General features: G+C 39.3%; 1 protein-coding gene across 6 annotated transcripts; it reads left to right on the top strand.

Annotated features, from left to right (window-relative positions):
* Window positions 1–1,190: 1,190 nt before the first annotated feature.
* On the top strand, window positions 1,191–13,729 carry LOC133673401 (uncharacterized). Of its 6 annotated transcripts, none has more exons than XM_062094203.1 (17): window positions 1,191–1,358; window positions 1,486–1,543; window positions 3,465–4,987; window positions 5,079–5,582; window positions 5,971–6,126; window positions 6,289–6,593; window positions 6,723–7,186; window positions 7,525–7,577; window positions 7,658–7,765; window positions 7,845–9,520; window positions 9,672–9,780; window positions 10,375–10,555; window positions 11,260–11,327; window positions 11,441–11,556; window positions 11,635–12,522; window positions 13,271–13,361; window positions 13,461–13,729. In XM_062094203.1, exons 3-17 carry the CDS (start codon window positions 3,475–3,477, stop codon window positions 13,475–13,477), a joined length of 6,249 nt encoding a protein of 2,082 aa, XP_061950187.1. In that variant the 5' UTR covers window positions 1,191–1,358; window positions 1,486–1,543; window positions 3,465–3,474; the 3' UTR covers window positions 13,478–13,729. The 6 variants fall into 6 exon arrangements, with proteins under 6 accessions (XP_061950187.1, XP_061950179.1, XP_061950195.1 ...); XM_062094195.1 differs by having other exon boundaries at window positions 1,486–1,566; XM_062094211.1 differs by having other exon boundaries at window positions 1,191–1,566; window positions 11,635–12,244; window positions 12,329–12,522.
* The last annotated feature ends 229 nt before the right edge of the window (window positions 13,730–13,958 follow it).

The raw sequence follows: 13,958 nt of genomic DNA, 5'->3' as shown, positions 1-13,958 counted from the left end.
GAACGTGAAGAGAAGAGAAGAAGAGAGAAAGAGGGGCTGCAATGGCAGCAGCCTTGCTGCCATTGCAGCAGCTGCAAATGCAGCAAGAGAGTTGATGAGTTGAGTAGAGTGGATGTAATCCTCCTCCTCTACATGTATTTATTGTATCCTTTCTCTATCTCTAATAAAATGAACCTCTCTCGTGGATGTAGGCGATTTGCCGAACCACGTAAAATATTGTGTCAGTGTGCTTAAGCCTCCGATGAGCAAATATCAGTACATCACCGGTCGGAATTCCCAACAATAGGAGGATCACGAATCCTGAGAAACTTACCCTAGCTAGCTGCACTTAGAGGATGATGTTGGCTTGGCTTTGAGTTGGGCACCAACTTCACTCCCTGAAGATGCATAGCTTGGTTGGATGTTTCGCTATTACTTTCTTCAAACTTCTACTTGCTTTTCCACATGCTGTCACCATTTCTCTAAATCCCTTGCGGTTTTATTTCATCCTCACAACTCAAAGCTCATAGAGTGGGTATAAAGAACATTATCCACCAAGAATTCTAATATTTCTTGTGTGATGATTGTCCAATGTTTGGGAACCGAAGATATATAATGTTATCATTGCATATAGTTAATTTAGCAGCATTCAAACACTTAAGTTGGACTAATAATTATTAAAAAAACGATATAAAAATATGTAAAAATCAATTTTAATGTAAAGAAAAAAATATTAATTTTTTTAAAACGTAAAAATCTAACTCTCTCTTGTCTAAAATTTCAATTTCACACTACTGCTATTAAAGTTAAACGCTTCAAATCCGCACCAGCGCCGGCAGCAAGGCTAGTGTGATACTGACCAGGAAAATCTAAACAGTCACCCTGAGAAAAAAGTATTCTAATCCAACGGCTCATAAAGATAACCCCAAAATCTCCCAACTCCTAATTAATAGACATGGACTCCTCTGACCCTGCCCGACCCTCTCTCTCTCTCTCTCTCCTTGCACGTGTTACTCTTCTTTCTCACAGCACTCATCAACACCATTGAACCAAAATCCCTCCAACAATCCAACGGTGTGAAAATCCCCTATCAATTCTATCGCGCCCTTTAATATTACTCTTCATTCTTTCATCCGACGCATGCAAGCAATCCACGTGCCCTATACCCACATTCTCATATCCCATCACCGCCGCCTATTTCTTATGTGCATCTCTCTCACTCATCAAACCAAACCAAACCAGTTAAACAGCATTTCATTTCCTTTCGTGACAAAAACACACAAAAAATAATATCACTCGTACTCTTTCTCTCACGGAGACCTATCGTCTTTCAATTAACCGGAACCCTAACTCGATCTACCGGCACATTCAAGATTCTGGTGTGTTATTCAATATCCGGCAACTATTAATTCTGTGCTTCTGTTACTTTACGTGAGTTTAATTAGGTTTTTGAAGTTTGGAAGAGGAAGTTAATTAGTTCCTTAGGGGTTTTGTTGGAGAAATTAGATGAGCGTACGATTGGGGAAGAGTAGACGGCCAGGGTTTCGTCACCGAATGGAGGGAGGTAGCGTCTCTAGACTTGCTCTGGTACTGTTCATTTCCTACTTTTTTTTTCCTTGCTAATATTACAAGCAGATAAGGTTAGAGACTGTTTTTTTCCTTTAGTTTTGTTGCTAATAATTTTGAAAGCTTAAAAGACTAGGTCTTTTTGTTTTTGGTTTATGAATAATTGGTAATTAGCACAAAGAAGTTAATTATATATTGTTAAAGTTATCAAAGGCTTGAACTAGGGTTTTGAAGGATTTAGCTGCATTCATCAGTTTAATTATATTGATATAGAGACGAAAAGAAGTTTCTTTTAGCTGTTGACTGGAGTGGAGATTTAACATGTTTTAAATTCATAAGAATTTTATTTTTTGGGGGCTTAACTTGTTATTAAAGTTCAGGTGACATATGCACAAAAGTACGCGTATATATTTGAAGGATATGCGAAGTTGATGGGTTTTTTTTGTTCCTTCACAGCTGTTTTTTTCTTGTCTACCTGCATAGTCATGTAAGATAGGTAATTTTACTGTAGATGTTGTAGTTTCGGGTAATTGGGTTGGTCCATTATGTTTTTATTTGGTTCGATGGCCGAGGACACTCCTGTCTGTTGAACCAAAAAAAATGATCGAGTCAATCACCCCAAATTACACGTACAGCACAACATCCTTGGTCCCAATTTTCTTATTAGTGTCATTTGTCTTTTCCAGTTTGATTTGTTTGGATAGTTTACTTCAACTTAATTGATGCATTTCTGTCATAAATGTTGAGCGTGGTCTGCTAGTTTATTCTTAAATTTTCCACTTGTAAGCAAATCTAAATTGGATTGATGAGATTATTAATTTACATTTTCTTCTTCATCTATTCATTATTCACTGTACAGCCCATGATCTTCAGTGTTGCTGAATATGTGGATCACTATCATTTTCCAACTGCATGAGAGAAACCGCCAAATTCGTTTTAAACTGTCCTTATTAAACTTGTTTTCCAAGACAACTACATAGTTTTTTATTTATCTCTCGTGGCACAAATATCCTCACCATGTCCAATAAGTTAAATTTTGTCATGAAAAATCGTCCCAAGTTTTTGTTTCTAAGCAAGTTTTCTTTGAAGAATTAAAAAACAAAATCCATCATTTTTGTTTATAATGGGAGAACAATTTCTCTTGAAAGTATCTTGTCTCTCTGAATAACAAAGTTATATGCATTCAAATTTGGATTTCTGTTTTATTAATTGATAAAAAAAAGTAAGACAAAGTTATATGACACTGCTTTATGATGATATAATATTGAATAGCATACTTTCAATATTGTTTTCATCTGTAATTTTTTATTTACAGTTTCATGGGATCTGGGTGTAATAGCGCATGGTAAGATAGTTAAAGATCAAAAACCTCTTTGTTTCCTAAATATATAAGCTGTTGAAATAGTATTTTCTTTGTCCTTCTGCTCTTTTTTACATGATGCCATCAACAATAATGCTAATTCCTAGGCCCCTTACCCCTATTTGCATCACTATCAACCTCTACCATATAACCATGACAATGCATTGGCTGTGAGGTGCTAGTTAGCATTACTACGAGGCATACCAGAGGAATTGCCCCACATAAGGAAGTAGCATGATTAATCGAAAGGCTGGATAATAGTGATGTAGCAGTGGCGGGGCATTGTTATTTTGCACTTTCTGCTAAATGGTTGGAGAGCAACATGTGATGTTGGGTTAACTATTAAGTCATAACTATTAATTATAAAAATTCTGGGCTTGTGTGTCCTGTTGTTGCATCCATTTTTCTATGTAAGATTACATTTCAAATTTTGTATTCTTTAATTGTTGTATTTCTTTCTATCCTGATATATAGCATGATGTTTTTATAACTTGGACATGTGATCTTTGGACATCTGTAATTGCACCTGACTGCTTTCTTCTCTGTCTCGCTGTTTTAGGGACACACCCATGGATTATGATGAAAATGATTTTCAAAACCACAATCTTCATTTAGCTGGTGAAGGAAGCAACAAATTTCCTTCTGTTTTACAGCCATATGCTCTTCCCAAGTTTGATTTTGATGACAGTCTTAATGGATCTTTAAGGTTTGATAGTTTGGTTGAGACTGAGGTTTTTCTTGGCATCGAAAGTAACGAGGACAACCAGTGGATTGAAGATTTCTCTCGTGGTACCAGTGGGATACAGTTTAGTTCAAGTGCAGCAGAGTCTTGTTCTCTATCAAGACGCAACAATGTCTGGTCTGAAGCTACTTCCTCAGAATCTGTTGAAATGTTATTGAAATCTGTTGGTCAGGAAGATAATACTCCTATACAAACTAATACTGAGTCAGATGCCTGTGATGAACTGGGTTGCATACTAAAGCACATGGAGCCCATCTTGAAACAGGATAATGATACATCACCTAAAGTGGAAGATACTGCGAATTTACAGGCTACATTTCTGCCAGGCGAGGATGTGGAAGATTTTTCTGTGTTGGATAATGATGTTGGACAGCAGCAGCCTCTTGATGATAGTTCTCAGGATCATAAAGGTGAAGCATCTGCTGATAGTGGTTTGGGACCTTTAGTTGACCTATCTGCTATTAGTGTAGAGGTCAGGCAACCTGTTATTGAAGGGAGTCTGTCCATTGATAGTAAATCTAATCATGTTACTCAAAGGGAAATCGATAATGTCGTGAATGGATCTTCAAATGATAGGTCACAGAAAGTTCCTGCTTCAGGGTTGCAGGATGGCGCCTCTGTGCAAAATATCACTACAGGAAATATTGAATTGAATGAAAAAGATGGCCCAGATGATATAAATAACACTTCTGATGATAGTAAAGATTTTCTGGAAACAGACACTGGTGAGAATCAGAAAAAGGGACAAGTATTAAGTCAAGAGGGCCAAATGGAGGATGAGAATCCTTGTTCAGATGCAGTGGAATCCATGGAAGAAGCAAACGTCATTGAAACTAACTCGAGTAATTTGGGGGAACCTTGCAAAATACCGAAGGGGCATTCTGGCTTCCCAGAAGACGTAGTGACTAGTGATCAGTCCGAAGTGGATACAGTTGGGGGATCAGTGATGGCTGTTGAAGGTAATACTACTTTTAAGAGGCATGAAATTGAGGACTCAAATGGTTCCCAATCGGATAACAAGAACCTATCTAATAAGTGTGAGGGATCTCTCCTGTCTGCTGAAGACTCTGAGCCTGCTAAAGTGAAAGTTGGTGGAACTAGCAGCAGCGATACAGGTGGTGTTTCTAGTTTGGCTACGGTGTGCTGTTCAGCTGAAGTTGTTGGAGAAGTGGCCAATGTTTCATCCTCTTTCCTTGCTGAATCATCACAAATATGTGGGAAGTCTATGGTTTCTGCTGAGGGAAAGGACACCATAGAGATTCCTTCTGGCAATGTTAGCAGTGAAAACAATTTCATAACTTCGAGATTACAATCAGATGCTGCTTCTGACAACAATTCAGGTAAATGGTGAAATGTTATTCCTTGGAATATTGCATTAAGCTGGCATAATTTATTTTTTTGCTAAAATATTTGTTTCTCTCTCTGTTGCAGCATCAGATGTTAGCTGCGAACATGCTAACATGGTAACCTGTGCTACAATGGATGGTGTTCCAGCGCCTTCTGGTGATGTCACTAATGTAGATGCAGTTATTGGTCACAAAGATGTCAAAATGTCACTTTTAAGTGAGATGGGGTTTAGTCCCTTATATATAGAGAAAGAAACCACGGACAAGATTTCTGTGGAGGCCAGTTTATCAGGTCTGAAGACCTCTTGTCAAGTGATAGCTGGATTAGATCCTGGTTCTGAATCCAAAAAAGGCGCTTCTTCTGGTGCTGCAGGACAGATATTATGTGAGTCAGCTGAACAATCTCCATTAATGGTGGATGCTAGTAAAACAGAAGGAACTCATTCAAAAGTAATTGATAAGGTCAGCCTGAAGAGCACAAAGGAAATGAATGTGTGTCCAGTTCTTTGTGATTCAACTGCAAACAAGGGTGATGATGCTGAAGTGTTGGTAAAAGAAAATGATGAAAAGGAATCATCCAAAGTTTCAGGTGAGCTATAGCAACTTAGATAATAAGCATATTAGAACATGACTCTTAGGTTCTATTTTATTCACAGCTCATTGTACTCCCTAATATGTGTGCGGATATGCAAATTCAGATCATTTAGTTTGCTATATCTTTTGGATGTTTATGAAGCTAGATGCCATGCCTTTTGTTTTAATTTGAATATGGTATTTTGGCTAATTATTTCAGCTGACACTCTGTTTTTATACATGGTTATCAATAACTGGTACATACAAAAGTGAATTATTGTTCAGGTTCCTGCCCCCCATCTTGCTGTCCTGATATGGGTATCCTGATTTGATGAATCTGGCTTTTTTGTTCTCACAAGAACTCCTATGATTATGGCTTTGCCTCTGTGTATTTTATTATGCAGAACCGACTGTAAACAAGAATGAGATGCTAGGACCTATCTCCTCAGAAAAGGAAGAGTGTCGAGAGGATGCTAACCAGAAAGGTCAGGAAGAAAATGAAGCTGCCATAGCATCTGAAGATAATAGTGATGGGAATATTGCTGTCCCTAGCACAAACGGTTAGCCATTCATTTATTACTTGTTGTTTTACTGTTAATCTGCTGTTCCTGCATGGTAGCCTTGTCCGTGGTTCTTGTGGTTCTTATTTGATTAAATAAAAAAACTCATGAATGTTCCTGTAGTTTTGTATCTTTAAAACTTCATTTTACATGGTTTGCTAGATTCTGGAAGTTGTGCTGATGTTGGCAAAGCAGCCAGTGGTTCCCCTACTGTCATCAGAGCCGCCAGAGATTTTCAGAGTGAAAGTGACAAGGATGGAGCCAAATGTTCAGTTGAGCAGACTCCTGTTGCTGATAGCAATGCCAGCAAAGCTTTGTCTGGTTCTTGGGATCCGAAACAAAATGATGCATCCAAAGATGAAAGGAGCTTCACTTTTGAGGTCAGTCCACTGGCAAATGTGCCTCAAAAAGAAGTTGGCAATAAATGGCAGCCCTTTTTGAACAAACCAGCCACTAAAGCCTACCCGGTAAAATTTTGATATGCACATCCTTTATTACCTCCCCATCATAATCTGACCTTATATTGACAAATACCTTTTATGATCCTAATCAATTTATTCTGTCTTTTCCTTTTCCTTTTTTGCTTCTCTTTGAAGATTTTGAATGCTTCTCCATCATCTGGTTTAGTCCAAATAGATCCCAAGCTTGCCCAAGATCTTCCTCATGGAAGTCCAAAGGTGTCTGATGTAGCCATTGTGCGTAGTGGTTCTAAAGGTACTTCTGAGCGTAAAACAAGACGATCATCTGGTAAGGCCATGGAAAAGGAAAGTGCGAGAAAGGGAAATCCTATGAAAGATACTGTTTCTGTGAGGCTAGAAAAGGGGGCAAAAACAAACAATGTCTCCCCAAGCCCTTCTGGGATATTGCAACATGTGCAATCAAATGAGATGCAGCGCTATGGTCATGCGGATTCCAGTACTATGAAACCATTTGTTCATGCATCTTCAAGCCTTCCAGATCTGAATTCTTCTGCTTCTCCATCTATGATGTTTCAACAACCCTTCACGGACTTGCAACAAGTGCAATTGCGTGCTCAGATCTTTGTTTATGGCGCTTTGATGTAGGTCCTGCTATTTTGTTATTGTAATATTGTTAGTGCCAATGCATTTTGGCACATATATGGGCTGAGTTGGCAAGATTAATTTCAGGATGTGATTCAGGTGCTTTTGGATGTCCTAGGTGGTGTTCATGATCTCTTAGCTCCTCCCATCCCAAAAGAGAGGAAAGAAAAGGAAAAAAGAAAATACATATTCTGAACTGTTTTTCATTTGGTTATTGGATTTAATGGGTGGCTTTTGAATTTGCAGGATCCTTCTGTATGTTACAAAAAAAAAAAAAACCCTTACCATTTGATGATTATGATTTACCTAAATCTCACTTTAATTTTGTTTGTCACAGACAAGGAACAGCTCCAGATGAAGCATATATGATATCAGCATTTGGAGGATCTGGTTAGTGGCACTTTTCCTTGTTTTGTGATACTTCTCGACATTAAAAGAGAAACGCATTCACTTTGACAATGTTCTGGTAGATGGTGGTAAAGCCATATGGGAGAATGCTCTACGCTCTTCTATGGAACGGCTTCATGGTCAAAAACATAATCTCACTACTCCAGAAACCCCCTTGCAGTCACGTCCTGGTATGTCTCTGATTTTAAGCTGTCTAATCTTGCTTTAGATTTGGTTGATTTACAAGTGTGACACAAATGAGATCTGCAGGTGTCAGAGCTCCTGATCAAGCAATTAAACAGAGTACTGTTCAAAGTAAAGTAATCTCTTCACCTATTGGTCGATCCAGCAAGGGTACTCCAACAATTGTGAACCCCATGGTACCCCTTTCTTCACCGCTCTGGAGTGTACCTACCCCCGCTGGCGACACATTTCAATCAAGCAGCATGCCAAGGGGTCCCATTATGGATCATCAGCGGGCACTTTCTCCTATGCATCCTCATCAAACTCCACAGATAAGAAATTTTGCTGGTAACCCTTGGCTATCTCAGGCACCTTTTTGTGGTCCCTGGGCTACATCTCCACAAACACCTGCACTTGACACAAGTGGTCATTTTTCTGCGCAATTGCCTATCACAGAACCAGTTCAATTGACACCTGTGAAAGACTTATCCGTGCCAATTATCTCTGGTGCAAAGCATGTTTCTCCTGGTCCTGTAGCTCAGAGTGGGGCTTCCACCAGTGTTTTTACTGGGACTTTTCCTGTTCCAGATGCAAAAAAGGTTGCAGTGTCATCCAGTCAACCTCCTGCTGATCCAAAACCTAGGAAAAGAAAAAAGAACTCAGTTTCTGAGAGTCCGGGCCAGAATATTTTGCCTCCTCACCTTCGAACAGAGTCAGTTTCTGCTCCTGTTGTTACCAGTCATCTGTCTACTTCTGTTGCCATTACAACCCCTATCATCTTTGTTTCTAAAGCCCCTACAGAGAAATTTGTGACTTCTGTATCTCCTACACCTACTGATATCAGAAACGGGAATCAGAATACAGAACAGAGGAATATTTTGTCAGAGGAAACCCTTGATAAAGTGAAGGCTGCGAGAGTGCAGGCAGAGGATGCAGCTACTCTTGCTGCTGCTGCTGTTAGTCACAGCCTGGAAATGTGGAATCAGTTAGATAAGCAGAGAAATTCTGGGTTATCACCAGATATTGAAACCAAACTAGCTTCTGCAGCTGTTGCAATAGCAGCTGCTGCTGCTGTTGCAAAAGCGGCAGCGGCAGCTGCCAAAGTTGCATCTAGTGCTGCATTGCAAGCAAAACTGTTGGCTGATGAAGCAGTAAATTCTGGTGGTTATAGCAATCCCAGTCAAGACAATACAATCTCTGTTTCTGAAGGCATGAAGAATTTGGGAAAGGCTACTCCTGCTTCCATCCTGAAGGGTGATGATGGGACAAATAGTTCCAGTTCAATCCTTATTGTGGCAAGGGAGGCTGCTAGACGGAGAGTTGAAGTTGCTTCCGCTGCTGCAAAACGAGCTGAAAATATGGATGCTATTGTTAAAGCTGCAGAGCTGGCTGCAGAAGCTGTGTCCCAAGCTGGGAAGATAGTTGCTATGGGCGATCCTTTGCCACTGAATGAGCTAGTAGCTGTGGGTCCAGAGGGATATTGGAAAGTAACCAAAATAAATAATGAACTGATCTCTAAATCAAATGATATAGGTAGAAAAACTCTTAATATAGATAGAGTTGGAGAAAGACCACACGCTCCAACTGAGGGGTCCACTGAGGACCATGTTAGATTGGAAGATGATTTCTTGAGTTCTGGTTCAGCTGCTGCAAAGGATGTTAAAGGACAAAAGGGCTACAAGGTGTCTGAATCTGAGAATGGTTCAAGATCTTTGGGAACTATAGTAAACTTTAATAGCATCAAGGAGGGGTCCCTTGTAGAGGTTTGGAATCGCCAAATTTTCTTAGGTTCCATTATTGGAATTGTAAATCTTAATATATAAAGTTTGATAATTTTGTGTTCCTTTTTATGTTTCGTCGAAGTTTGTTTGCCTTTGGTCCTTGTTAACTTATCAGTGTTATTTTCTTTCCTAGGTTTTCAAAGATGGGAATGGATTTAAAGCAGCCTGGTTCCCTGCCAATGTCGTGGATTTAAAGGATGGGAGCGCATATGTGAGTTATACTGATCTTTCATCAGTTGAAGGTGAGTCATTGTGTTTATTGTCAATATATGTATTAGGAATCAGTAGATAGTTCTGAATGCAGAAAACTTGGAGAATCCTTGTGCTCACTTTCTTTTTGCTTCTTATGCTTTTTTATGAATATATGATGGCTTGAAGAATGCCAGATGTGGCTTGTATGATGTGTTGCCCCAACTGCTGAAATATGCATAGTTGCCTTAATATCTGTATCTATGGAGCTAATTCTAAATGTTCTTACCTGTGTGGTTGTTTTAATTTGTGATCTGTATGAACTATGATGAACATGCCTGGAGGTCCAGGAGTACTGAAATGTGGGTGATTTTGACCTAGAAGATAGAATCTTTAGTAGTGTCATGTTCAACAGCATCACACAGGCTTTGTTGATCTCCCATACATACATAACCTTGTAGTCAGAGAGAATTTCCTTGTTGAATTCTATTATTGGCATCTTGCTCATCACAGCCACTGGCAGTGATTCTCTAAGGAGTCTCCTCAAGTAGCTTGTTGAAAGAAAAGGGAATAATTGTAGCATTAGTATTTTTGCACCCACACATGCACATCAATTGATCATATTTTATTGTTTTGATTGTCTGCAGGCTCAGAGAAGCTAAGGGAGTGGGTGACACTTAAAGGTGAAGGAGAGAGAGCGCCAAAAATACGAATAGCTCGCCCTATTACTGCCGTGCAATTAGAAGGAACAAGGAAGAGGCGACGAGCTGCCACGGTGGACCATATTTGGTCTGTTGGTGATAGAGTGGATGCATGGATACAAGATAGGTATGTTACTATGTTTCTATACTACACAGCTGTAGTGTGTGGCACCAACATTGAACAGGAATTTTCAAATATATGTAAGAAAAAATCCATTTATGTTTCTTGTACAAAATTGCTGGGGTAAAATATAGAGAATAACTCACAGCTGGATGCAATTCTGATAGGTGAATAACTAAGTTTTGAATCCTATCTACACCCAGGTGCTATTTTATCATGTGATTATAACCTCTTCAATCAATTCAAATAAATCTTTTACTAATATTTACTCCACGTTAAACTTCCAGCTTTATATATATTAGAAACAGAAAAATATGAAAGTCTTTGTTTTAGCTTGAAACATCTCCCTTTCAGGGGGGATAAAGAAAAAAGGATACTTTTCAGCAAGGCTATATTAGGATAGCAAGTTCTCCCATAAACTTTGGAAGAGAATATTGCAGTGTTGAAAAGGGAGTTCATGCCTTGTCTTTTGTAAGGGTTGCCCATGCTCTCCTCCATTGCCTTCTAAGCATAATTCAATCTAACGAATTTTTTTCCCATCCTTTGTGCTGTGAGGGCCTGTAAATGATACGTTTTAAAGCAGTTATTCTTACAACTATACCATTTTCCTGTTCTCCTGTATACTTTAAACTGCTGCAATCGTGGTTTGGCACTTTATATATCATGCTACTCTGTATTTTCCATTTTGATATGTGTGAGATATTCTTCAGCTGGTGGGAAGGAGTGGTCATTGAAAGGAGCAAGAAAGATGGCACCACACTAACAGTCCAATTTCCAGGCATGTACAATTGGTTGCTGTAGTTGAATGAATAATCACATGGTTGCATGCTTTTTGGTTATTGGATATAGAGCTAGCATTTCATTTATGAATCTATGTCACTCTGCTTGCAGTTCAAGGAGAAAAATCTGTTGTTAGAGCATGGCATCTTCGGCCTTCTCTCCTATGGGAAAATGGGGAATGGATTGAATGGTCCAGTTCAAGAGTGGGCTCTCATTCTACCAACAAGGTACATTCATTTGATATTTCACTGTGTATTGACCTTAAACTTTCTTGCTTGCACTGATTTACAAATTTGATGTTTCAGGGTGATACTCCACAGGAAAAACGACCGAGGGTGCAGAGCCCTGCAGTGGACAACAAAGGGAATGATAAGTTATCAAAAGGTTTTGATTCTGTGGAAACTAATAAACCTGATGAACCAACTTTATTGGATTTAGCTGCTCATGAAAAAATGTTCAATATTGGTAAGAGCACCAAAGATGGTAATAAACCTGACGTGCTCAGAATGGCACGGACTGGCTTGCAGAAGGAAGGATCAAAAGTGATCTTTGGTGTACCAAAGCCTGGGAAAAAAAGAAAGTTTATGGAAGTGAGCAAGCACTATGTTGCAGATCAGAGCAGCAAAAACGACGCAAATGATTCGGTAAAGTTTGCTAAATATTTGATGCCTCGGGGATCAGGATCCCGTGGATGGAAGAATACTTTAAGAACTGAATCAATCGCAAACCGAACAGCGGCATCGAAGCCCAAGGTTTTTAAATCAGGAAAGCCACAGAATGTTTCTGGTAGAACAATTACTCAGAAGGACAGCTCATTGACAACTACGGTTTCTGCTTCCAATGATGGTGCTGTTACAGATCATGTTGCAAAGACCAAGGCTTCTATAAGCCATGTTGAAAATACATCCGAAAAACGTAACTTGACTGACTTTCAGCCCTTATCTAGCTCTGTGGGAGCAACAGAGGGTCCAATATTTTCTTCCTTTCCTCTTCCTTCAGGTACACTTTCCTCTAAGAAAACTTCCACATCAAATGCTAAACCTCAACGAGTAAGTAAAGGAAAACTTGCTCCTGCTGGTGGAAAGTTGGGAAGAATTGAAGAGGACAAAGTTTTCAATGGAGATTCTTCAAAATCAACCTCTGATGTCACAGAGCCACGAAGGTCTAACCGTAAAATTCAGCCTACATCAAGAGTAAGTTCTTAAAGCTCTGAATTCATACCTTGTGTTAGTCTCCTCCTTGGACCTGCTTCTGTGAGGATGGTAATGGCCTTTATTGTTTTTGAAGCATTTGATGTAATAGTATGGAACTTTAGTTTATTGCATCAAATCTTTTTTTATCTGGTAGCTTGCTTTTTCTCACTCATACAAAGCAGCCTGGTTTCTCCTCATCCCCCTTTGTTAGGGGCCAGTAGGTCTGTAGAAAATCCAACTTCCTTTTGACAAGACCCATGTTGATACGCTGATTTCTACTCAACCTAGCATATTCTAGCTCGTCAGCAATGTCCAAAGGTTTTTGGAGCATCTCTTTCAGAAAGACATGTTTCTATACATTGTATCTGTCCAGTGAACGCTTTTTCATTCAGTCAAAGATGGGTAATGAATAAAAATTGAGGAATTGTGGATGCAAACTATTCGAAGATAATCTTTTCTCATTACAATTTTCCCCTAAATATCGCTGGTGTAAGTGGAACCACTTGCCTATTCCTGTTAATTGTATAAATAGTCAGGGTGAATTTCAAAAAAGAATTTTGAAGTTCTTTGGGTCATTTGTTGGGTTTTTCGTTGCCATTTTCTTGGGATCTTCTGTGGAGCAGTTCAAATTGATATCAGTCATGACTTTTTGACATGGAGAACCTTCTGTTTTTATTATCCTTTTCTTGGCAATTGTTTTTCAAGCAGATTAACGTCTTCATGCCTTGTTGATCTTTGTTGTTCGCAGCTGTTAGAAGGGCTACAAAGCTCCTTGATGGTGTCAAAAGTTCCAGCTGTGTCGCATGATAAAAGTCAGACAAGTAGGACTGCTTCTAGAGGTAACATCTCTCTGCTGAATTACAGGGGATTCCAGCCTCGTGTGTGCATTTGTAGATGATTGAAAATTGATAAAACTGTGACTGCTTTTGTTGTTGCAGGGAATAACCATGGTTGAGAGTAGCTCATGCAATGATGATATCGAGTGCAAAGATGCTCAATTGTGGCTGGACAACACTGCAAGAGTAGTTTGTGTATATTTATAATAGAGGTGTTAGGTAGGAATGATGGAAATTCTGCTTGGGATAATATGACATGTAGTGGGTAGATGTTCATATCAATTTTAGTTTATTTGCGATGATGATTTGATCTCCCAGCGTTTGCCATAAGGGTCGTATATGGAAAAATCTCCATGTAGTTTGGCTTGAAATTGCAGGAAGCTTTGATGATCAGTCATGTATACCTTGTGAATTCCCGTTTTAGGTGTTAGGTGGTCGGTGGTCGGTGGTCGGTGGGGATTGTTATTTCCACAATCAATAAGCTTTTCTTTAGTTTTCTGAATGGAAGTTGCTATTTAAATTTAGCGAGGGGGGCTGGTTGAACTGCTAGAGGTCCCTGGTAGCGAGGGGGGCTGATTGAACTGCTAGAGGTCCCTGGTC

This window comes from Populus nigra, chromosome 1 (assembly GCF_951802175.1).
Source record: "Populus nigra chromosome 1, ddPopNigr1.1, whole genome shotgun sequence".
Lineage (NCBI taxonomy): Eukaryota > Viridiplantae > Streptophyta > Magnoliopsida > Malpighiales > Salicaceae > Populus > Populus nigra.
Note: the sequence above shows the minus strand (reverse complement) of the source record. Positions and strands in the feature narration are given on the sequence as shown.

Excerpts from the sequence above, each read along its gene's own strand:
- LOC133673401 (XM_062094203.1), top strand. The coding sequence starts at position 3,475 with ATGGATTATGATGAAAATGATTTTCAAAACCACAATCTTCATTTAGCT. Across the intron at positions 7,578-7,657 it reads ATCAGCATTTGGAGGATCTG|ATGGTGGTAAAGCCATATGG; the intron begins GTTAGTGGCACT and ends ATGTTCTGGTAG. Across the intron at positions 10,556-11,259 it reads GATGCATGGATACAAGATAG|CTGGTGGGAAGGAGTGGTCA; the intron begins GTATGTTACTAT and ends GATATTCTTCAG.